Raw genomic sequence first — 26027 nt, 5'->3', positions numbered from 1 at the left:
CAGGCTGACCTCCAACTTAAGACAATCCTCCTACTTGTGCATCTCAGGAACTGGGATTAAAGGCATGCACCAACATGCCCAGCCAGAGACTTTTTAAAAAATATATATATATAGGGCTAGAGGGATGGCTTAGCAGTTAAGGCATTTGCCTGCAAAGCCAAAGGACTCAGGTTCAATTCTCCAGGACCCACAGTAGCCAAATGCACAAGGGGGCACACACATCTGGAGTTCATTTGCAGTGGCTGGAGGCCCTGGCACACCCATTATCTCTCTCTCCCTCTTTCTCTGCCAAATAAATAAATAAATAAATATATTATATCATATTATATCATATCATATCATATCATATCATATTATATTATATTATATATATTAGTATCTAAGGTGTTTGCCTGTAAAGCCAAAGAACCCAGGTTCAATTCCCCAGGACCCACCTAAGCTAGATGCACAAGGGAGTGCATGTGTCTATAGTTTGCTTGCCGTGGCTGAAAGCCCTGGAACACCCATTCTCTTTCTCTCTCTCTATCTGCATCTTTCTCGATCTCTCTTTCTCAAATAATATTAGAATAAATAAAATCCTTTATTTATTTATTTATTTGAGAAAAAGAGAGAAAGAGAGAGAGAAAGAGACAGAGAGAGAGAGAGAAATGGGCAACCCAGGGCCTCTCACCACTGTAAACAAACTCCAGATGCATGTACCACCTTGTGCATCTGGCTTACATGGGTCCTGGGGAATCAAACCTGGGTCTTATGCTTCACTGGCAAGTGCCTTAACCACTAAACCATCTTTCCAGCCCTGGAACAGAGTCTTAAGCTTTGCAGGCAAGCACCTTAACAGCTGAGCTATTTCTCCAGCCCCCATTTTTTTATAATATTGGAGTTATCTAACACTGTGGCATACTTATTCAATGAATTTGGTTGCTTCTTAACTTATGCGGATATAGCCTGGTAAACACATTGTAAGTTGAAAATATTATAAGTCAAGAAAAAAGAAAATAGGGACTGGAGAGATGGCTTAGCACTTAAGGTGCTTGCCTACAAAGCCAAAGGGCCCAGGTTCAATTCCCCAGGATCCATGTAAGCCAGATGCACAAGGGGGTGCATGGGTCTGGAGTTTGTTTGCAGTGGCTAGATGCCCTGGCATGCCCATTCTCTTTCCCTCTTTCTGACTCTTACTCTCTCTCAAATAAATAATTAAAAATAAAACATTAAAATAAAAAAGGAGCCAGGCATGGTGGCCCATGCCTTTAATCCCAGCACTCGGGAGGCAGAAGTAGAAGGATCGCTGAGTTCGAGGCCACCCTGAGACTACATAGTGAATCCAAGTCAGCCTGAACTAGAGCGAGACCCCCTACCTTAAAAAACCAAAAATTAAAAATTAAATTAAATTTAAAAAGGAAAATATAAGTCAAACTGCAGGGGCTAGGATAGCTAAGAGTGCATGCCACACAAGGATAGGGATGTGAGTTCAATTCCCAGCTTCCACATAAAAAATTGGGCCTAAGACTGATTGAGTGGGGGAGGGGATATGATGGAGAGTAGAGTTTCAAAGGGGAAAGTGGGAGGGGAGGGAATTACCATGGGATATTGTTTACAATCATGGAAGTTGTCAATAAAAAATATTTAAAAAATAAAAATTAGTTATTTTTTTAAAAAAATTGGGCCTAGCCACACATGCCTATAACCACAGCACTGATGAGGCAGAGACAAAAGTATCACTGGGCTCCCTGGTCAGCCAGTCTAACAATGGTGAACTTCTGGTTCAGTGAGAGGCTCTGACTTAGGGAATTAAGGCGGAAGAGTGACTGCAAAGTAAGCACTATAGCCTCTGCATGTGTGTTGCACAGGGATTTAGAAAAAGTTCACTGTCAGCTTCAGTCACAGATTGAGTTCAAAGCCAGCCTGGGCAACATGGTAAGACTCTGTCTCAACCCATGTAAAGCCAGACATGCATTCATTTGCAGCTGCAAGAGACTCTGGCATGCCCATACATAATAATAATAATAAAGTAATAAAAAAATAGTAAATTTTAAAACACACAAAAGAAGCACAGACAGGAGGATAATCATAAGTTCCAGGCCAACTACATAGATTCCAGGTCAGTAAAAGGACATATTGAGATTGTCAAGATAAAATGGGCTGGAGACATGGCTTAGTGGTTAAAGTGCTTGCCTGCAAAACCAAAGGACCCAGGTTCAATTCCTCAGTACCCATGTAAGCCAGATGTGCAAGATGGTGCATGCATCTGGAGTTTGTTTGCAAAGGCTGGAGGTCCTAGTATGCCCATTCATTCTCTCCCTCCCTTCTCTGTGGAACAAATAAATAAAAATTTTAAAAATTCAATTATGGGCTGGAGAGATAGTTTATCAGTTAACATGCTTGGTCATAAAGCCTAAGGACCGAGGTTCGATTCCCCAGAACCCACATAAGCCACATGCACAAGGTGGTACATGTGTCTGGAGTTTGTCTGCAGTGGCTAGAGGCCCTGGCATGCCCATTCCCTCTATATATGCCTCTTTCTCTCTCTCATAAATAAATAAATAGTATTTGAAAATCAATTACGGGCTGGAGAGATGTCTTAGCAGTTAAGGCACTTGCCTGCAAAGCCAAAGGACCTTGGTTCGATTCCCCAAGACCCACATAAGCCATATGCACAAGGTGGCACATGTGTCTGGTGTTTATTTGCAGTGGCTGGAGGCCCTGATGTAACCATTCTCTCCCTCTCTCCCTCCCCCCCCTCTGCTTCTTTCTCTCAAATAAATAAATAAAATAAAAGGAAAAGAGAGTTAAAATCAATCAAAAAATCAGTTACTACCTGGATACAACCTTACAAAAAAAATTTAGATATTTTATAAAATTTGTGTCTTGGTAATTGGGCATGGATGAAGATCAACAGTACAGTGCTTCCTAGCATGGGTGAAGCCCCTGGGTTCCACAGACTCTGTGTACTAACGAACATTTAACAGATTAAGGAACATTTTAAAAAAAGTAAACATTCAAAAATACTGGATTTGGGGCTGGAGAGATGGCTTAGAGGTTCAAACACTTGCCTGTTAAGCCAAAGAACACAGGTTCTATTCCCCAGGACCCATGTAAGCCAAATTCACAAGGTGGTGCATGTGTCTGGAGTTCATTTGCAGTGGCCAGAGACCCTAGCATGCCCATCTCTCTCTCTCTTTCTCTCTCTCTCTCAAATAAATAAAGTAAAATAAAATACAAGGGCAGGAGAGAAGGCTTAGCAGTTAACACACATGCCTACAAAGCCTAAGGACCCAGGTTCAATTCTCCAGGTCCCACGTAAGTCAGATGTACATGGTAGCACATGCATCTGGAGTTTGTTTGCAGTGGCTAGAGGCCCTGGTGTGCCCATTTTCTCTCTCCTTTCTGTCTTTAATAAATACATAAAAATAAACTCTTTAAAAAACTACAAAAAAATTTAAATACTGGAAACGGGCTACAGGGATTGTTCAGCAGTTAAGACATTTGCCTGCAAAGCCTAAGGACCCAGGTTCAACTCCCCAGAACCCATGTAAGCCAGATGCACAAGAGGCACATGCATCTGGTGTTTATTTGCAGTGGCTGGAGGCCCTGAGTGCCATTCTCTATCTGCCTCTTCCTCTCTCCTCCTTCTCTCTCTCTCAAATAAATAAATAAATAAATTTGAAAAAGATCTCACACTTGGGAAGCACAGGTTGGAGGATGCCAAGAGTTCAAGGCCACCCTGAGACTACACAGTGAATTAGTCAACCTGAGCTAGAGCAAGACTCTACCTCAAAAAAAAACCAAGCAAAAAACAAAATACTGCAGAGAATGACTGAACTACCCAGAAGAGGGACAGGACTCACCATCAGATTCAGTTTGTGGTTGATGGCCAAGGCTGAGTGTTCGAGGGCCTTGAACACGGAGGCATAGCAGTCTCTGAGTTTAGTGTATTTGCCAACCAAAGCTATAGAGCATGACTTCTGTAATCTTTCATACCTGAGAGAGAATGCAAGTTGAAATCTATATGCATATGACGAAACATCACAGACAATAATGCTCTTAATCCAAGGTACTTTTCAAAACCTTAGGAAGATTAAGATATTTGGTATAACTGAAGCAAGTTTACCCTCCAAAGAGTCAAATTCTGGTCATAAAGCAGATTTCAAAAGCATTAAAAAAAAAAATCTCAACCGGGCGTGGTGGTGCATGCCTTTAATCCCAGCACTCAGGAGGCAGAGGTAGGAGGATCACCATGAGTTCCAGGTCAGGCTGGGCTAAAGTAAAACCCTACCTCGAAAAACAAAAATAAATAAATAAATAAAATCCCAATGTTTCCCTCACTCTCTCCATGCAATTTTTTTTTTGTTTTTGTTTTTTATTTTAAGGTAGGTATTCACTCTAGCTCAGGCTGGCCTAGAATAATCCACTCTGTAGTCTCAGGGTGGCCTAGAACTCACGGAGATCCTCCTACCTCTGCCGCCCAGGTGCTGGGATTAAAGGCATATACCAGCATAACAGGCAATAAATAATTGTTTTTAAAAAGTTTAAATCTCACTGGGCTAGGGAGATAGTTGGACAGTTAAGGGAGCTTGCAGCTTAAGCACGAGGGACTCACAGACTGGAAACTACTAAGTTCGACTTCCTAGAACATAGGTCAAAAGCTGGGCATCAAGCTCAGCTCCAAATTGAGGGAAAGACCCCATCTCAAGAAGGAAATAAATATAGGGGCTGGAGATATGGCTTAGTGGTTAAGCTGTTAGTCTGCAAAGCCAAAGTACACAGGTTCGGCTCTCCAGGACCCATGTAAACCAGATGCACAAGGAGGTGCAAGCATCTGAATTTTGTTTGCAATGGCTGGAGGCCCTGGCACACCCATTCTCTCTCTTCCTTCCTCCCTCCCTCCCTCCCTCCCTCCCTCTCTCCCTCCCTCTCTCTCTCTCTCTCTCATAAATAAATAAAAATAAAGTTTAGGAGCCAGACGTAGTGGTGCACACCTTTAATCCCACTCAGGAGGCAAAGGTAAGAGGATCACAGTGAGTTCGAGGCCACCCTAAGACTACATAATGAACTCCAGGCTAGCCTGGACTAGAATAAGACCCTACCTTGAAACATCAAAAATTTAAAAATAAAAATTAAATTAAAAAGAAAAGAAAAAAAAAAAAGAAAAGAAATATGCAGGTGAGAGGTAAGGGGACACTAGCTCTCCTCTGACCTCCACACATACACCACACACACACACACACACACACACACACACACACACACACACAGACGCACGCGCGCGCAAAAAAAAAAAATCCTAATGCTGGCTCACATGAGTAGATGCAGATATAAATCTGAATTTATCAGGGGAAAAAAATCATTCAAAACAAAAAAATGTTAAATGCTCGCATAAACACTGGGCTTTTATAAATTAGTTTATAAGATGACATTGTGTAAGAAAATGCATTGTGCTTGTCAGTAAAAAACATTCCAGTATTAACTTTGTAAGGTGACATTGTGTAAGTAAATGCATTCAAACTGTCTACATTTAAAATTGTTACATTCCCAGTTGGCTCACAAAACTCTGATTTTCTGTGGCACACCTAAAGAATGGTGTTAAGAGAACTATTTAAAATATTACAAGCCATTTACATCACTTTTATGAGAAAATTCCATTCTATGAAACACTCAATCACATTTCACCATTAAAGGCACAGTCTCCAGGGTTGCTTTTTCTCAGGAAATGTGTTGGAAGAACACAAAAAATATGTGATCTGGAATGGAGAGATGGCTTAGTGGTTAAGTGCTTGCCTATGAAGCCTAAGGACCCTGGTTTGAGGCTTGATTCCCCAGGACCCACATAAGCCAGATGCACAAGGTGGCGCATGCATCTGGAGTTCATTTGCAGTGGCTGGAGGCCCTGGCATGTCCATTCTCTCTCTACCTATCTGCCTCTTTCTCTTTCTGTCTATCCCTCTCAAATAAATAAAAAATAAATAAACAAAAAAATATTTAAGAAAAATATGTGATCTGGCATTAAGCATGGTGACAATGTTTTGGGGCTTTGAAGTAAGCCCTTGCACCAAACACCTGAAAAACGTGTTAACATGATAAGGAATATTCCCCCTTTTTATATCTTCATCTGCAAAATTATGAGACAAACTTGATCAAAAACAGACTGGAGCCAGGCGTGGTGACACACGCCTTTAATCCCAGTACTCAGGAGACAAGTAGGAGGATCACTATGAGTTCGAGGCCATCCTGAGACTACATAGTGAATTCCAAGTCAGCCTGAGCTAGAGTGAGACCCTACCTCAAAAAAAAAAAAAAAAGAAAGAAAGAAAGACAGAGAGAGAGAGAGAGAGAGAGAGAAAGGAAGAAAGAAAAAGAAAACAGACTTGAGTGGGGAGTTGGGGACATGACTTCAGCAGTTAAAGGTGCTTGCTAGCAAAGCCTGCCAAGAAAAAAATAAAATAAGGTGTGAAACGTGGCACAAAATGGGAACATAAAAGTATAAGCCAATGTGAATATGAAAAATATGCAATATGTTGAGACACTATGTTCACTATTAATAAAAAACAAAATTTAAGAGCAGGAAAGTAGTAGTCAAGGCACTTCTCTGTGAACCCAGGACCCAGGTTGCACAAGGCAGTACATGCATTTGGAGTTCATTTACAGTGGCTAAGAGGCCATGGCACACACATTCTCTCTGTCTCTCTCCTCTATCTCTCTCTCTCGCTCTGCTTACAAATAAATACAGCAAAACCCAGGCGTGAAAGCTGGGCATGGTGGTGCTAGCCTTTAATCCCAGCACTCTGGAGGCAGAGGTAGGAGGATCACTGTGAGTTCAAGGCCACCCTGACTACATAGTGAATTCCAGGTCAGCCTGGGATGGAGTGAAACTCTACCTCGAAAAACCGAAAAACATGAGTAAATAAAAATAAAGTATCCCAGCACTTGGGAGGCAGAGGCAGGAGGATGGCTGTCAGTTTAATGCCACCCTGAGACTACACAGTGAATTCCAGGTCAACCTGGACTAGAACAAGACCCTACCTTGAAAAAAACAAAAACGAAAAAGTGAAAAATAGGTGTAAGGGCTAGGGAAATGGCTCAATTGGCTAAAAGTGCTTGTTTGCAAACCCTGCTGGCCAAGGTTCAATGCCCCAGCACCCACGTAAAGCCAGATGCAAAAGGACACAATCTAGACTACAGGATATCTTGTCTCAAATAAATAAATAAAAACAGGTAACAAGGATTTAATTTCAATGGCTTCAGATAAGACAAACTTTGTTTAAACCCATATAACTCTATTAAAGTTAAAACTGGTAAGGAGTTGTAGTAATGATGCTGAATAGTTAATAACTACAGAATGAGAGCCACATGTGAAGAGTCAAAGCTGTAATGCCAGCACTGCAGAGGCAAAGGCAGGAGGATCAGGAGTTCAAGTTTGGACTACAAAATGAGACCTGGTCTCAAAAAAAAGCAAGGAAAAAATAACAACAGGGCTGGAGAGAACAACTCTTCAGTTAGGGCTCTTGCCTGTAAAGCCTAACAACCAGAGTTTGATTCCCCAATACCCACATAAAGCCAAATGCACAAAGTAGTGCATACATCCAGAGTTTGTTTGCAGAGGCTAGAGGACCTGGCATGACCATTCTCTCTGTCTGTCTGTCTCTCTTCTCTCCCTCTGTGCTTCCAAAAAAATAAAACTTACAATAATAACAGCATGATGGAACCATAATAATATAGCTGAAACTTTCCATTTAAAAAGTCTTCTTGAGCCGGGCGTGGTGGTGCATGCCTTTAATTCCAGCACTCGGGAGGCAGAGGTAGGAGGATCGCCAAGAGTTCAAGGCCATCCTGAGACTACAGAGTTAATTCCAGGTCAGCCTGGACCAGAGTGAGACCCTACCTTGAAAAACCAAAAAATAAATAAACAAATAAATAAAAATAAAGAGTCTTCTTGCTGGGTGTGGTGGTGCACTCCTTTAATTCCAGTACAAGGGAGGCAGAGGTAGGAGGATATCCTGTAGTCTAGATTGTCGTGATAAGGTGTAAATAAGGGCTGAGACAATGGCTTAGCAATTAAGGCACTTGCCTGGGAAGCCAAAGGATCAGGGTTCAATTCCCCAGGACCCACATAATCCAGATGCACAAGGTGGCACATGTGTCTGAAGTTTGTTTACAGTGGCTGGTGCCCTGGCATGCCCATTCTCTCCCTCCTTCCCTCTCTGTCTCTAATAAATAAAAATTTTAGGGCTGGAGAGATAGCTTAGCGGTTAAGCGCTTGCCTGTGAAGCCTAAGGACCCTGGTTCAAGGCTCGGTTCCCCAGGTCCCACATTAGCCAGATGCACAAGGGGGCGCACGCATCTGGAGTTCGTTTGCAGAGGCTGGAAGCCCTGGCGTGCCCATTCTCTCTCTCTCCCTCTATCTGTCTTTCTCTCTGTGTCTGTCGCTCTCAAATACAAAAAAAAAAAAAATTTAAAAAGCTAAAAAAATTACACTGGAAAAAAAACAGAATGTAAGATGGGCATTATGGCATACACCTTTAATCCCAGCACTCAGGAGGCAGAGGTAGGAGGATTGCTGTGAGTTCGAGGCCACCCTGAGACTACATAGTGAATTCCAGGTCAGCCTGGGCTACAGCGAGACCCTACTTTGAAAAAATAAAAAAAATGTAAATCAAAATCCTTCCAGAATGAAAATTATTCCTTCAAGAATCCAAGGTCCTTCATTTGAATTTAAGTATAGCAAAGTTAAAGACCCCCCCAAAAAAAAGATTTGTAAAGAAAACATCAAAACACCAAAGAATGCAGCCAAACAATGTGCTCCAGCTTCACACATACCCAGACAAAACATACACACACAGAATGCTGAACAGAACACAACAGGTCTTAGTGAGCTGGAGAAATAGCTCAGCAGTTAAAGTCACTTGCTTGCAAACCCTGATTGCCTGGATTCAATACTCTAGTACCCACATAAATCCAGATGCACAAACTGGTTCATGCACCTGGAGTTCATTTTCAGAGGCAAGAGGCCCTAGCACAGCCCTATTAATTCCCTCTGTGTCTGCCCCTTTCTTTCTGTCTTTCTCTCTCTCTCTCTCAAATAAATACATTTTTTTCAAATAAAGTAGGTCTTCAGAGCTGGAGAGATGGCTGAGCGGTTAAGGTGCTTGCCTGCAAAGCCTAAGGACAATTCCCCAGTACCCACATAAACCAGGTGAACAAGGTGCTGCACGCATGTGGAGTTCGTTTACAGTGGCTAGAGGCCCTAAGACACCCATTCTCTCCCTCTCTCTCTCTCTCTCTCTTCCTATCTCTCTCTCAAATAAATAAATAATAGGAAAAAATAGGTCTTCAGGGATGAGGGAATACAAGACTATAACCTATGCAAATAAAAATTTGTATTTATAAATCCACTTCTAACTCTGGAAATTATTAAAGATTGTATACAGAATTCTTTTCACATACCTGTCAGCCATACACTTCCAGTTGGAAAACAAATAGCTTGAATAACCACAAATGGGCAAGTCCAACCTCTCTTTAAAGTACTTGATAATGCCTTGCTCCTCCAGAAGCACAGGTACTCGGTAGGTGGAGGAAACATCATGGATACAGATGACCTGATCAATAACAACAAAGCACCTTTCTTAGTATGTCACAGGAATGAGAAAAACTGGCAGTTTATACTGAAGTAAGAAAAACCAAGGAAGCTGGGCATGGTGGCTCAGATTTATAATCCCAGATGTCCAGGAGGATGATGGAGGAGGATGGTAAATTGATGGCAAGCTTGAGCTACATAGCAAGATACCATTTCCAAAAGAAAACAAAGGGGGGAGAGAGGGAAGGAAGAAGGGCAGGTAGAAGGAAAGAAGAAAGGATGGGAGAGAGGGGGAAGGGAAGAAGGAAGGAAAGAAGGAGAAAGAGAAGGGAAGGAAGAGAGAGAAAAAATGGAAGGAGAGAGGGAAGGACTAAGGAAAAAACCTCAGTGACTTAAATAGGAGTCAAAATTAGCCCAAGTTTAGTTTGATTTAATTATAAAACTGTGAGTTCATTAATGTACTCCTGATAGAATGGATATGATGGTGTCATTCATAGATAGATAGATAGATAGATAGATAGATAGATAGATAGATAGATAGGTAGGTAGGTAGGTAGGTAGATAGATAGATGATAGATAATACATATATAATAACATAAAATCTATAAATATATCATATATAAGATACATTCTTTTGTTTGTTTGGTTTTTCGAGGTAGGGTCTCACTGTATCCCAGGCTGACCTGGAATTTACTATGTAGTCTTAGGGTGGCCTTGAACTCATGGCGATCCACCTACCTCTGCCTCCCGAGTGCTGGGCTTAAAGGCATGCACCACCATGCCTGGCTTATAATATATATTCACCCATGAGTTCTACATTGACAGATTCAACCATTAGACCAAAAATATTCAGGAAAAATGCATCTAAGCCAGGCATGGTGGCACACGCCTTTAATCCCAGCACTCGGGAGGCAGAGGTAGGAGGATCACTGTGAGTTGGAGGCCATCCTGAGACTACCAAGTGAATTCCAGGTCAGCCTGGGCCAAATTGAGACCTTACCTTGAAAAAAAAAATGCATGTATACTGAACATGAACAGGTTTTGTCATTATTCCCTAAACAATAACATATAATGAACTGTTTCCATAGCATTTACACTATAGTAGGCATTATAAATCATCTAGAGATCAAGTTGCAGGTTATATGTAAATCTGCACTGGAAGAATGGTTGTCTGTGGGGAGTCAAGGAAGCACCAATCCCTTTTGTATCATGAGGATGTCTGCATCTGGACTTTGTCTCCAGTTCCTAGCACAAAGCTTCAGGAGGAACTCCTGACATTTCCAAAGAAAGAACTAGACTAGATAGTAAGACCCTATTGCTAAAATCACCACATGTTGCCGGGCATGGTAGCACACACCTTTAATCGCAGCACTTGGGAGGCAGAGGTAGGAGGATCGCCATGAGTTCAAGGCCACCCTAAGACTACATAGTGAATTCCAGGTCAGCCTGGGCTAGAGAGTGAGACGCTACCTCGAAGAACAAAATAAAATAAAATAAAATCACCACATGCTTTAGCTGCAGGACACTGAGAAATCACATTGGAACTCAGCCAAGCTAGGGCTCCTCCATGTTGACTAAGTGTCATAGTTTGGCATAGGAGCCTGCTGGGGGAAAAGTCATCAATGAGCTTAACCAGCAGTGGACTCTGAAGCTACAAGACTGGTCAGACAGGCAAAATGTGCCAAATGGTACAATGGTGGCATGTCTGCTATGGGATAAAGCAATTGCTCTCTCATTGGATTTGAAGCCTGCTCCATGAGAGGAAACTCAATGCCTTAAAACCCAATCAAAAGATCAGAGGCCCTAGGGGTAAAAATTACAATTGTTGGGCTGGGCATGGTGGCGCATGCCTTTAATCTCAGCACTCGGGAGGCAGAGGTAGGAGGATTGCCGTGAGTTTGAGGCCACCCTGAGACTACATAGTGAATTCCAGGTCAGCATGGGCTAGAGCAAGACCCTACCTCAAAAAAAACAAACAAAAAAAAAAATTACAATTGTTGTTTGGCTAAATGAATATATTATGCCCACCGAATTGTCCTTATTTATGTTTTTGCCCATATATCAATGCTACTCTCACTTTTGGTTAAAGAAGCTTCTCTTTTCAGATAACAATGACCACTGGGGAAACTAAAAACTCATCAAAGTACTGAGAAGAGATAGCAGAATGTTTAGCACTAAATGAGACATTTCAATCACACCCTCCAAGGCTCAGGGACCATTGTGGAAGAGCCAAAGGATGGGGAGGAGTGCTTTGGAATGCTGTTCTCTACACACAAAATGGTCATTGCATTCATGAACTCACAGTGGCTTTCACTACCTACACAAATCTTTATAATATGAGGGGGAAAAATGACATCAAAATAGAAAGAGGGACTAGTTAGAACAAAGAAGGGACTCTAGGGCTGGAGAGATGGCTTAACTGTTATGGCACTGGCAAGAAAGCCAAAGAACCCAGGTTTAATTCCCCAGTACCTAGTGGCACAAAGTGGCACACACATCTGGAGTTCATTTGCAGTGGCTAGAAGTCTTAGTGTGCCTAGTCTCATTCTTTCTCTATAAAAAGGGGGGGTGGAGGGATGGCTTAGTGGTTAAGGCATTTGACTGCAAAGCCACCAAGGACCCAGGTTCGATTCCCCTGGACCTACATTAGCCATATGCACAAGGGAGCACACGCGTCTGGAGTTCATTTGCAATGACTGGAGGCCCTGGCATGTCCATTCTCTCCCTCTCCCTCCCTCCCTCTCTCTCTCTCTCTTTCTCTCTGTGTCAAATGAATAAATAAGTATAAATATAAATAAAAGGGGGGCTGGAGAGATGGCTTAGCAGTTAAGGCATTTGCCTACAAAGCCAAAGGATCCCAGTTCAATTCTCCAAGACTCACGTAAGCCAGATGCAGAAGGGGGCGCATGCATCTGGAGTTCATTTGCAGTGGCAGGAGGCCCTGGCGTGCCCATTCTCCCCCTCCCTCCCCCCCCTCTCTCTCCCCCTCTCTCAACTAAGTAAATAATAATAAAAAAGAGTTCAAGGCCAGGACAACCTAGGCTACATGGCAAGTTTGAGACAAGTCTGGAGTATAGGAGACATGATACCCTGTCTCAAAAACAAAACAAAAAACCTGTATCGTAGTAATGACAACTGTATGCCAATATCCAAGATACACTGCCCAGAGCATCCTTTGCTAAGTCTGGACTGAACTGAGCAGAACCACCTTGTCTACTATGGGTAAGAGGCTCACATATTCCTTCATTTTTCTGTTGCTGCTACTGTAGTTGCTTTCATCTGTAGCCTGTTCCCTTTATTTGGGTAAATGTGCACATACACATTGAGCACAGAATAATTAATTACACCTGTTAAAAGAGAGCATCCTTTTAAGTAGCAGGTGTTGCCCAGCTGTGATTGTTTTTCACACTTAACCTAATGGGCTTTCAATGTCCTCTCAAGAACATCAGAAGGGTTACTTGTAGGCATTTAAGAATCTGCCACATCCTAAAATAAGTGCCAAGAAATTCTCTGTCAACTCTATGTTTGCTCTTCCCAACGCCATACCTACACACTCAAGAGTTCTTAAGTGGTTTGAATAATTCCAACTTGCTACTCAAATGATAGTGCCTCACTATGTATATACCTGAGCGTTCCAAGTACCAAGATATTATTGATATGGGACTCCATACCAATCACTAATCAAAACTAAATTGCAGGTATTGGGAATCAAACCCAGGCTTTGCAAGCAGGAGCCTTTAACTCGAGCCCTCTCTCCAGCCCCCAACTTTTTGATATTGTGACATGACACTGTCATTTATAAATGGATCACATTCACAGCTATCTTGGGATGTATGTGGCCGTTAGGCCACAGGTTAAACACACTGAAGATCATTGGCTTACAGCAGCCACAGTTCAAATTACATCTTGTTTTTCAGCACTACTGGCAACCCAATGCAAAAGGCTTTTATTTTGTTCTAGTTTGGAAACCAGGTTATATTTGCTTAATACACATGCAAAACACTACCTGCCAATAGGAAGGGCACACAAGATAACTGAACAAAAATAAAGTATCCTGCCAGGTGTGGTGGCACATGCCTTTAATCCCAGCACTTGGGAGGCAGAGGTAGGAGGATCACCATGAGTCCAAGGCCACCCTGAGACTACATAGTGAATTCAAGGTCAGCCTGAGCTAGAGTGAAACCCTACCTCGAAAAACAAAAACCAACAACAAAAAAAAGTTGGATGCGTCTGGGAAGATGGCTCAGCATTTAAAAGCACCTTCTCGGGCTGGAGAAATGGTTTAGTGGTTAAGCGCTTGCCTGTGAAGCCTAAGGACCCCGGTTCAAGGCTCGATTCCCCAGGACCCACGTTAGCCGGATGCACAAGGGGGCGCACACGTCTGGAGTTCATTTGTTGTGGCTGGAGGCCCTGGCGCGCCCATTCTCTGTCTCTATCTGCCTCTTTCTCTGTCTGTCGCTCTCAAATAAATAAATAAATAAATAAAAATGAACAATAAATTTTAAAATAAATAATTAATTAAAGCACCTGCTCACAAAGCTGACTGGCCCAGGTTCAATTCCCAAGCCAACCATTAAGCTGGACACAAAATGTGGTGCAAGCCTCTGGTGTTTGCAAATGGAAAGAGACCCTAGCACACATGTGTATGCACACGCCTGCCCTCCCCCTCCCCCCTCTCCCTCCCTCCCCCCTCCCCCTCCCTCTCTCTCTCTCTCTCTCTCATGCGCGCGCGTGCACACACACACACCAAAAGTTGGATGTGGCTGTGCATAACAATAACCCAAGTTCTAAAAGAGAAAAAGACAGGAGAATAGCTTGATGGTCCCTGGTCAAACAGTCTCACTGAGAAACAGCAGCTCTGAGCTGGAGAGATGGCTTTGTTGTTAAGGCTTCTGTCTACAAAGCCAAAGGACTCAGGTTTGACCCCCCATGACCCACGTAAGCCAGATGCACAAGGTAGCACATGTGTCTGGAGTTTATTTGTAGAAGCTACAGGCCCTAGCATGCTTATTCCTTCTCTTTCTCTGTCTTTTTTATTTTTCCTTTTGGTAGGGTCTCACTCTGGTCCAGGCTGACCTGGAATTCACTATGTAATCTCAGGGTGACGTCAAACTCACAGCAATCCTCCTACCTCTGCCTCCTGAGTGCTGGGATTAAAGGCGTGAGCCTCTTTCTCTGTCTTTATCTGCCTTTCTCTCAAATAAATTAAAAAAAAAAGAAAAATGGCAGTTTTGGGATCAGTGAGAGAATTCATATTACGGAAATAAAGCAACAGAGCATAGAAAAGGATACTCTCCATTCTCCTCTGGCCTCCACTCACATGCACAGAGTGTGCATATCCAACCTCTCTCTCTCTCTCTCTCTCTTTGGTTTGTAGAGGTAGGATTTCACTCTAGCTCAGGCTGACCTGGAATTCACTATGTAGTCTCAGGGTGGCCTTGAACTCTCAGCGATCCTCCTACCTCTGCCTCCCAAGTGCTGAGATTAAAGGTGTGTGCCCGGCTCACTCACTCGCTCTCTCTCTCTCTTATGAATACACCATATACTATGATGTACCAACAAATAAATTAACAAATTAGTAAATGCTCATTTAAGGGCTAGACAGCCTGAATAGAGCTCCCACAAGATTGGTACTTCGTGAAAAGCAATACAACACTAAAGAAGCACAGAATGCCACAGCAGAAGAAGTGCCTGCAAGATGATCAAGGCTAAGGAGCAGCAAGTACTAACCTGTTCAGGGTTCACGTGACAAAACATAGAAATCTTCTCCTTCACAGCCATCTCAATGGGTGTGGAACTTCGGCAGATGATCTGTGAAATCCAGTTGTACACAGGTGAGCAAGCAGGAACTGAGCTGTTCAGATTGCCGGAGGAGGGCACTATAGTAATATTTTTTGCACTACAAGAAACTTAACCAAGGAAGTACTTGTTCACCCTGGCCATTCACTGCAGTGTGAGAAACTGGTCTCAGTACTAATATAAGCCAGTATCACTAAATTCAACAGAAATCTACCAGTAACAGCTCAAAAACATCTCTGATAATAGTCCATGCTCAAAACTATTGCTTCATTAAATACAAAAAAGAGGTTGGGGTAGAAAGATGGCATAGCAGTTAAGGGCTTTGCCTACAAAGCCTAAAGTCCCAGGTTCAATTCCCCAGGACCCATGTAAGCCAGATGCGCAAGGTGGCACACGCATCTAGAATTAACCTTGTTTCAAGCGCCTGAAGGCCCTGGCATGCCCATTAAATAAAATTTTCAAAAGTCAGGTTTAGTGATTCATGCCTTTAATCCCAGCACTCAGGAGGCAGACATAAGAGGATTGGCATCAGTTCATGGCTACCATGAGACTCCATAATAAATTCCAGGTCAGCCTGGGCTAGAGCAAGACCCTACCTCAAAAAGAAATTAAGAAAAGAAAAGAGAAAAGAGGTGTATCCAGGGTTGACAAACTGTTTCCCTAAAGGAAGCATTTTTTTGTTTTGTTTGTTCGAGGTAGGATCTCACTCTAGCCCAGGCCCACCTCTAACTCACTCTGTAGTCCCAAACTGTCCTCAAACTTACAGCAATTAAAGGAAGCCTTGTAAATCTCCAGGTCAAACACTTCCTGTCCTGCTTCCTGCTACTTAACCTTGCCAAAGCAGCTAAAGACAATATGTAAACAAATAGTGATTTGTTTCAATAAAACTTTATTTATACAAACAGGCAAATGACTATTTCAGACAGTCATTATGATGATATCTGATCTTGTCCACTATCTGTATGTAACTGGATTACCTGCTATAAGAACACAATCACTACTTAGACTAAAATTCAAGAGCAAGAGCCTGTCCTAGCAGAGTCACAAAAGAATCCCAAGGTCCCAACTTCACTTTAAAAGACTTGAGAACCTTATAAATAACAAGACATTACATTTGCCCAGCTGTCAATGGAGCCAAACAAATGACGGCCCAGAGAATAAATGGCCAATTTAAGGGTAAGGTACTAATCCTGTCCTGGCTCCCAGACACAAAAAGCTTACTGTCATAGGAACCACTTGGGAGTAACAAAGGATGCTTATCATGTCAGAAATTAAGGGTCTAGCAGGGTGTTGTGGTACAATCCTATAATCCCAAGCACTTGGGTGGCTGAGGTGGGTTTGCTGTGAGACCCAGGCCAGCATGGGCTACAAAATGAGTTCCAAGTCTGCCTAGGCTAGAGTGAGACCCTACTTTGAAATTTAAAAGACAGAGAGAGAGAGCCAGGTGTGGTGGCCCATGCCTTTAATCCAAGCACTCAGGAGACTGAGGTAGGAGGATCACTGTGAATTCAAGGCCATCCTGAGACTATATAGTAAATTCCAGGTCAGCCTGGACTACAGCGAGACCATACTTCAAAAAAACAAAAAAACAGCGCAGGGTTTGGGGAACAGCTCAAAGGTAGAGCACAGGCTTAACCCAAGTCCAAAATTTAAAACGTGCTGTGACATGGAAGTTCTACCCCCTGAGGCCTTGGAGACAAACATGCACTTTGCTTAACTCACCAGATCTGGAGACAGGCCGAGTCCCCTCAGTGCCCGAACACTGTTCTGTGTGGGTTTGGTCTTCTGTTCTCCCGTAGCACTGGGCTAAGAAGAAATGAGTTTCTGTCAGTACATTGGATAATTGATGGCTCTGTATCTTCCAATGTGGAGCACATTAAATACCACAGCAAAATCGATCAAATTTGCTGTCCACATACTTATCTGGAAAGCCTACCTGGGGGACAAGGCTGACATGAATATTATAGAAATTCTCTCTTTTTGCCTTAAATTGAAATTGTCTGAATGCTTCCACAAATGGCATTCCTTCGATGTCTCCAATGGTGCCTCCCAGCTAAGGGCGGGGGGGGACAAAAATAAGACACTAATGACCAAACATCTTCAAAAGCACACAAACTAATAGAAAAAGTATTTTTAAGAAAATTCCAAGCTAAAACAAAAAAAAAAAAGGAAAGAAAATTACAGGCTGGAGAAATGGTTCAGTGATTAAAGGCACTTGTGTATAAAACCTGACATCCCAGGTTCAATTCCCCAGTACTCATGTAAAGAAAATCAGACTCTAGCCAGGCATGGTGGCACACGCCTTTAATCCCAGCACTTGGAAGGCAGAGGTAGGAGAATGGCCATGAGTTCAAGGCCACCCTGAGACTCCATAGTGAATTCTAGGTCAGCCTGGGCTAGAGTGAGACCCTACCTCGAAAAACAACAAAAAAGAAAGGAAGGAAGGAAGGAAGGAAGGAAGGAAGGAAGGAAGGAAGGAAGGAAGGAAGGAAGGAAGGAAGGAAGGAGGATAGATATCTGCACTTAAGCTAACATATGGAGGGCATCCTAGGGAATTTTGTTATTTATTATTTCTATTTTTGTGGTGCTGGGGATAGACCCCAGGGTTTCACACATGCCAAGCAAGTGCTCTACCACTGAGCTATGCCATCTTTTTTCTTAAATTTTTTATTGACAACTTCCATAATTACAGACAATAAACCATGGTAATTCCCTCTCCCATTCCTTTTCACAACTCTATTCTCCATCATAGCCCCTCCCCGCTCAATCAGCCTCTCTTTTATTTTGATGTCATGATCTTTTCCTCCTATTATGAGGGTCTTGTGTAGGTAGTGTCAGGCACTGTGAGATCATGGATATCCACGCTATGTTTTGCCTGGAGGAGCACGTTGTAAGGAGCCCTACCCTTCCTTTGGCTCTTACATTCTTTCTGCCACCTCTTCCGCAATGGACCCTGAGCCTTGGAAAGTGTGCTTCCTTCGTCCTCTTGTTCATTTTCTGCTTGATGGTTGATTGGTGTTATGATACAAGGTCTCACTGTGGATCCCATACTGGTGAGGAACACACTAGGTAACCCAGATTGGCCTCAAACTCTCAACAGCTTCCACAGAGCCTGGCTTCCTCTTCTGTTTTTTTTTAATATTTTATTTTTATTTATTTATTCATGAGATAGACAGAATGGGCCTCTAGCCACTGCAAATAAACTCCACACATATGTACTACCATGAGCATCTGAGTTATATGAGTTCTAGGGAATTGAACCTGGGTCCTTAGGCTTCCCAGGCAAGTGCCTTAACCACTAAGCCATCTCTCCAGCCCCCTTTTCTATTTTTTTTTTTTTGTTTGTTTGTTTTTTAAGGTAGGAGCTCATTCTAGCCCAGGCTAACCTGAAATTCACTATGTAATCTCAAAGTGGCCTCGAACTCATGGTGATCCTCCTACCTCTACCTCCCAAGTGCTGGGATTAAAGGTGGGCACCACCACGACAGCTTCCCTCTTCTGTTTTTTTCTTTTTTTTTTTTTTTGTTTTGTTTTTTTGATGGAGCAAATGAGGGCATCAGCAGCGAATAAGGAGACCAAAATTTTAAATATGATCCATTTCTGTCCTCGTGTGGTCTATATTGGTACTGCAGCCTCTGAACCACTCAGAAGTTGTCTTTACTGTGCTTTCTGGGTCACCATTACCATTGTATTTAGAACTCTTAAGCAGAGGCTGGTGTTTGGTAAATGGAAATGTTTTTTAAAATAAATGAACTGGATATGTTTTAAATAAATTGTATAGCAACACATTGTTATAATTGTTCTATGTTGCTATTCTTTTACTTCTTCAAATTCATAAAATTAAACTTCATATCATACTTTCTTGAGTGGTGAGTCACACCTATAATCTTAGTACTTGGGAGTTGGAAGCAGAAATGCTGTGACACCCATGTATAGCACCCAGGGCTACACAGTGCATTCCAGGCCAGCCTAGGCTACAGAGTAATACTGTCTCAAAAAAAAAAAAAATCAAGAGCTGGAGAAATGGCATAGTGGTTAAGGTGTTTGCCTGCAAAACCTAAGGATCCAGGTTTAATCCCCCAAAACCCACTTAAGCCACATGCACGAGGTGGTGCATGCTTCTGGAGTTCGTTTGCAGTGGCTGGAGGCCCTGATGTGCCCATTCTCTCTATCCACCTCTTTCTCTCAAAACCTCAAACCAAACAAAACCTTTGTTATAAAATATGTATGTATAGGAAAAACACATGGTACCTATAGGGTTTAGTGCTGTATATGATGGTGCACGCTTTTAATTTCAGCACACAGAAGGATCACTGAGTTCAAGGCAAGGCTAGCCTGGGACTATAGAGTAAGTACCAGGTCAGGCTGGACTAGAGTGAGACTCAATCTTGAAAAAAATCAAAATCAGAGCTGGGCATAGTGGTGCATGCCTTTAATCCCAGCACTTAGGAGGCAGAAGTAGGTGGATATCTGTGAGTCTGAGGCCACCCTGAGACTCCATAGTGAATGCCAGGTCAGCCTGGGCTACAGTGAACAAGACCCTATCTCAAAAAAAAAAAAAAAAAAGCAGGACATAGTGGTGCATGCCTTTAATCCCAGAACTCAGGAAATGGAAGTAAGAAAATCCCCGTGAATTCGTAGCCAACCTGAAACCACATAATGAATTCTAGGTTAGCCTGGGATAGAACGAGACCATACCTCAAAAAAAGGGGGGAGAGATGGAGAGATTGCTCAGTGGTTACGGTGCTTGCCTGCTTGCTCAGTACCCACATAAAGTCAGATACACAAAGTGGTACATGCAACTGGATTTCATTTGCAGTGGCTACAGATCCTAGCACACCCTTCTCATTCTCTCTCTCTCCCTCTATCCTTGCAAATAAATAAATAAAATATTTTGAAAAAGTTGAAGAGTTAAGCTGGGTGTAGTGGCACACGCCTTTAATCCCAGCACTTGGGAGGCAGAGGTAGGAGGATCGCCATGAGTTCGAGGCCACCCTGAGACTATATAGTGAATTCCAGGTCAGCCTGAGCCAGAGTGAGACCCTACCTCGAAAAAAAAATGTGAAGAGTTGAGCTGGGGAGATGGACTCAGCAGTTGTCAAAGCTTGCCAGCCCAGGTTCAATACCCTAATACCCACATGGGGTCAGATGCAAAGTGGTGCATGTGTCTACAGCTAGTTTGCAGTGGCAAGAGCCTGGCATGCCCATATACACATATTCTTTGTGTGTGTGTCTCCTCACTCACTCAACATTTTCTTTAAAGTTGAAGTAGGGCTGGGGAGATAGCTCAGAAAAGGCACTTGCCTGCAAAGCCTGCTGTCCAGGGTTCAATTCCTCAGTACCCATGTAAAGTCATATACACTAAGTGATGCATGAGTATGGATCATATGCATTAACAATAGATCCTGTTGGGCTCATTCTCATTCTGTCTGTGTGTGTGTGTGTGTGTGTGCATCCTTGTAAATAAATAAAATAAAAATATTTAGATAGATACTTAAGAGGAATGCACAAGATGGTTTTCCTTTAGGGATTGGATGTTCTTTTTTTGGAACAAGAAATCGAGCATTTATGAATTATTTTAGCCTGGCACTAGAAAGAAAACCTTCCCTGCAAAAGGCATCGAAGGTGCCCCAACATGCTTCCGTATGGAAGGTCAGCCCAGCACTGGCCAAGCTCAGACACCGCAGGTGGCTTTTGTCAGCGGTAGTGGTGTTTTCTTTTGTTTTTGTTCTTTGAGTAAGGAAGCAAAGGAGATTTATTAAGAAAAAGGTCAAAATGCCTCAAAGTGTCAGGGCAAACAAGCTTAGGAGTTTGGATAGCATTCAAAGTGAAAGAAAGGAAAAACCAGAAAAGGCTGTATTTCCTGAGCTAGAACTCAAAGAAGCAAGCAGTCTGTGCAGTGAGGCTCTATGAGCAACTAGCAATGCTGATTTTTGAAGCCCAGGCTGGCCTTAAACTTCAGATCCTCCACCTCCAGCCTCTCAAATGCTGGGATGACAGGCCAATGCCCCAAACCCAGGTGACAATGTGGTTGAACATGACTTAAAATGGCTGACGCATCCATCCCCGGCAGCTACCATAACGGCCAATAGCTATTATGTGCTAAATTAATGGCTGTGAATCCAAGTAGGTAAATTCACAGGCAGAATAATAAATAAACAAGAGCTGGGCATGCTGGGGAACACATGATAATACCAATATTTGGGAGGCTGTGGTAGGAGGAGCTCAAGAGTTTGAAGCCACCCAGGCTACACAGTGAAACCTTGTGTCAAGAAATAAGAAACTAAGCTGGGCATGGTGGTACACACCTTTAATCCCAGCATTTCGGAGGCAGAGGTAGGAGGATCGGGGCCACTCTGAGACTACATAGTGAATTCCAGGTCAGTCTGGGCTAGAGTCAGACCCTACCTCAAAAAGAAAAAAACGGGGACTGTAAGGATGGCTTAGCGGTTAAGGTGTTTGTCTGCAAAGACAAAGGACCCAAGTTCATTTCCCCAGGACCCACGTAAGCCAGATGCACAAGGGGGCGCATGCATCTGGAGTTCATTTGCAGTGGCTAGAGGCCCTGGCGCGCCCATTCTCTCTCTCTCTCTGTCTCCGTTGAATAAATAAATAAAAATAAAAAGAAATAAATAAAAGAAATAAGAGGCCAGGCATGGTGGTGGCACATGCCTTTAATCTCAGCACTTGGGAGGCAGAGGTAGGAAGATTGCCATGAGTTGGAGGCCACCCTGAAACTCCATAATGAATTCCAGGCCAGCCTGAGCTAGAGGGAGACCCTATCTTGAGAAAACAACAACAAAAAAAAATAGTAAGAAGCTAGGGGCTGGAAAGATGACTTTTAGTGGTTAAGGTGCTTGCATGAGAAGCCTAAGGACCCAGGTTTGATTCCCCAGTATCCACATAAGCCAGGTGTACAAGGTGGTGAATGCATCTGGAACTTGCTCACAAAGCCCTGTTCAACTCTCCATGTCCCACATGAGCCAGACACACAAGATGACTTAAGCACACAAGGTCACACATATCCACATGGTACAGCACACGCCTCAACTGCAGCAGCTGGCACACCAATTCTCTCTCACACTCTTCTCTCCCCTCCTCTCTCTCTCATTAAAAAAGAAATCTCAAAAAAATTACAACAAATAAAAAACTAGATATGAAATGGCTGCAGAGATGGCTTAGAGGCTAAAACACTTGCCTGCGAAGCCTAAGTACCCAGTTTGATTCCCCAGTACCCATGTAAGCCAGACGGTCAAGGTGGCACATGTGTCTGGAGTGTGCAGTCGCTAGAGGCCATGGCATGCCCATTCTCTCTCTCCCTCTGTCTTTCTCTCTCTGCCTCTCTCAAATAAAAACAAATTTAAAATCATACTTAAACAAAAACATCTGACATGGGACTGGAAAGAAGGCTCAGCAGTTAAGGCATTTGCCACTTGCCTGCAAAGCCTAACTACTTGGATTTGATTTCCCTGTACCCATGTAAAGCTAGATGCACAAAATGGGTAGAGAGGCCATGGTGCACCCATTCCTCACCCCTGTCTCTCTGCTTGTAAATAAATAAAACTTTTTTTTTTCTATTTTTTTTAGTTTTTCGAGGTCTCATTGTAACCCAGGCTTGTTTTGAACTCATGGTGATACTCCTACCCTAGCCTCCCTAGTGCTGGGATTAAAGGTGTGTACCACTATGGTCAGCTAAATTATTTTATTTATTTATTTGGTGTGTGTAGTATGGAGTATGTAGGGTGTAGGTGTGTATATGTGTGCTCAGATGCAACCCCCTCCCATGCAGAGGCCAGAGGACCACCTCAGATGTCATTATTCTCCGTTTCTCTTCTGTCTTCTTTCCTTAAGACAGAGTGTCTCACTGAATCTGGAGCCTGATATAAGCCCCGACTATCCTCCCGTCTCTTTCCCCCCAGCAGAGAGGCTACTGGCATGTTCAGCCATGTCAGACTTTTTAAAAGTTTGGTTTTTTTTTTTTTGTTTGTTTGTTTAATAAGCCAGGCGTGGTGGTACACGCCTTTAATCCCAGCACTGGGAGGCAGAGGTAGGAGGATCACCATGAGTTTGAAGCCACCCTGAGAGTACATAGTGAATATTCCAGGTCAGCCTGGGCTAGAGTGAGACCCTACCTCAAAAAATAATAATGAACTAGGTGTGGTGGCACACACCTTTAGTCCCAGCACTCTAAAAGCAGAGGAAGGAGGATCACCATGAGTTTGAGGCCACCCTGAGACAACATAATGAATTCCAGGTCAGCCTGGGCCAGGTGAGACCCTGCCTCAAACAAAAATAAATAAATTAATTAATTAATTAATTAAATAATTTCTCTCTCTCTCTCTGCCTTTCTCTTAAATAAGTAAACAAAAATATTTAATAATAATACCCTTTCTACCAACCCATGACCATGTATGTTGTTCCCTACTAGAACCCCATCTTCTAGCACCCAGGAGACCATCTATATATATTTGTTGAATGAATGGAGATCAGATGCTTCAAGTCCTAGCATGATAGGAGTTTACGAAGAAAATTTTCATTCTTGCCTCAATAATGCATATTTGGGGTTCTTCCGTATTATTGTCCACAGGCACCTTGGCTTGATTCATCACCCACTCCTGAATAGCATCAGTAATGTGGGGGACAACTGTAGAAAGAAGCAATAACACAGAAGCTTACTTCATGCCCTTGACCCTTAGACCCCCAAATAGCCTAAAAGTTACCAGCAAATTAGACAAGCTACAGAAACTGTGGACTGATGCAATTTTTAAAAATATTTTTGCTTATTTATTCCCAAAGAGAGAGAGGAGGAGGAGATGAAAAAGAACCACTCTAGGGCCTCCTGCCACTGCAAATGAACTGATGCATGTGTCACTCTGTGCATCTGGCTTTATGTGGGTACTGGGGAATAGAACCTGGGTCATCAAGATATGCAAGTAAGTACCTATAACCACTCTCAACAACCCTGGACTGATGTAATTTAGGGTGAGTTATTTCCACAATAGGCCTTTTCTCTTGAAACTGACCAGCCACAGAGAACAAGGAATTGGAAGGAGAAGCACTGCCTTTGAGGAAGCTAGGTAAGAATTTTGCAAGCCAGATGCTAGACTCCATGAGGAAGGATACCCATCAGCAGTGCCAGAGGAGCCCAAATGCCCCTGTATCTGCAGCTAACACCAAACAATATAACCAAGTTCAGTCTGTGGATACAGAGGAAGCCAGACCATAAAATAATTTTTACACCAAGTGTGTTGGTGCACTCTCATCCCAGGACTTGGGAAGCAGAGGTAGAAGGACTGCTGTGAGCTCAAGGCCACCCTAAGACAACATAGTGAATTCCAGGTCAGCCTGCGCTAGAGAGACCCTGCCTCGAAAAACCAAAAATAAAAATTTAAAATAGATATTTAATGACCAAAAAAAGAAGAAATATTTTTTTAAAGACAACAAATAATCTACAAGTTAAAAGATGAACAAATGGGGCTGGAGAGATGGCTTAACGGTTAAGGTGCTTGCTTGTGATGCCAATGGACCCAGGTTTGATTTATCAAGACCCCTGCAAGCCAGATGCACAAGGTAGCCCATGGATCTGGAGTTCATTTGCAGTGGCTAGAGGGTCTGACATGCCCATTTTCTCTTTCTCTCTCAAATAAATAAATAAATAAATAAAATGTTTAAGGCTAGAAAGATGGCTTGGCAGTTAAGGTGCTTGCCTGCAAAGCCAAAGGACCCAGGTTAAATTCCACACCACCCATGTAAGCCAGGTGCACAAGGTGGCACATGCATCTGGAGTTCGTTTGCAGTGGCTGGAGTCCCTAGTACGCCCATTCTCTCTCTCCCTCTCTCAAATAAATTAACTTTAATTTGATTTAAAAAATATTTTTTAAAAGATGAACAAATTATTTCCATGAGTTTTCTAAAGCTGAAAAAGAGAACTAAGTTGAAAAATAAGATTTTAAAAAGAAAGAATACCAGGCTTGATGGCCCATGCCTTTAATCCCAGCATTCAGGAGGCAGAGGTAGAAGGATCACTTTGAGTTTGAGGCCAGCCTGAGACTACATAGTGAATTCCAGGTCAACACCCTACCTCAATTAAAAAAAAAGAAAGAAAGAGGGGGGAGGGAGAAATATCGATCTTAGGCTAGAGAGATGGCTCAACACTTAAAGGCGTTTGTTTGCAAAGTCTGCTGTCCCAGGTTCAAATCTTCAGTACCCACATAAGCCAGGTACATAAAGTGGCACATGCATGTGGAGTCTGTTTACACCAGCAAAAGGTCTTGGCATGCCTATTCTCTTTCTCTCCGCACATATATAAACAAAAATATTTTTTAAATGAGAAAGACGGAGAGAGAAGAAACAAAGAAACAAAGAAAGAAGAAAGCAAGCAAGCTGATGTAGGTAGGGACTAACAGGCCCATTGTCAACTTTGTTAATAACAAACTCAAGGAGCAAAGATTGAAAGAAGGTGACCCATAGAGTAGGTACTGCAGTAATACCAGGGAAAGAGTGATGGCAAGAGCAGGGGAATGACATTGGCCAAGATGAAACTTACACGTATTTCCAAAAGAACCCAAAAGAGCCGGGCGTGGTGGCGCATGCCTTTAATCCCAGCACTCAGGAGGCAGAGGTAGGAGAATCGCCGTAAGTTTGAGGCCACCCTGAGACT

The 26027-nt window shown here is 42.8% G+C and overlaps 1 protein-coding gene across 6 annotated transcripts in view; it reads right to left on the bottom strand.

Annotated features, from left to right (window-relative positions):
• Positions 1-26027, bottom strand: part of Ctps2 (CTP synthase 2) — a 152307-nt gene that overhangs the window by 109544 nt on the left and 16736 nt on the right. For 4 of the 6 annotated variants that reach the window (XM_045140950.1, XM_045140951.1, XM_045140952.1 and 1 more), the window contains 6 exons: positions 23911-24011; positions 17304-17420; positions 17090-17173; positions 15299-15379; positions 9439-9590; positions 3846-3978 (listed from right to left, as the gene is read on the bottom strand). In XM_045140950.1, coding sequence (XP_044996885.1) covers positions 3846-3978; positions 9439-9590; positions 15299-15379; positions 17090-17173; positions 17304-17420; positions 23911-24011 — 668 coding nt within the window. The remainder of the gene's footprint in view (positions 1-3845; positions 3979-9438; positions 9591-15298; positions 15380-17089; positions 17174-17303; positions 17421-23910; positions 24012-26027) is intronic. The other 2 variants (XM_045140953.1, XM_045140955.1) reach the window with 2 other exon arrangements.

The sequence above is a fragment of the Jaculus jaculus genome, chromosome X (genome assembly GCF_020740685.1).
Source record: "Jaculus jaculus isolate mJacJac1 chromosome X, mJacJac1.mat.Y.cur, whole genome shotgun sequence".
In the NCBI taxonomy this organism is placed as follows: Eukaryota; Metazoa; Chordata; class Mammalia; order Rodentia; family Dipodidae; genus Jaculus; species Jaculus jaculus.
The sequence above is the reverse complement of the archived record's forward strand: the minus strand, read 5'-3'. Positions and strand labels throughout refer to the sequence as shown.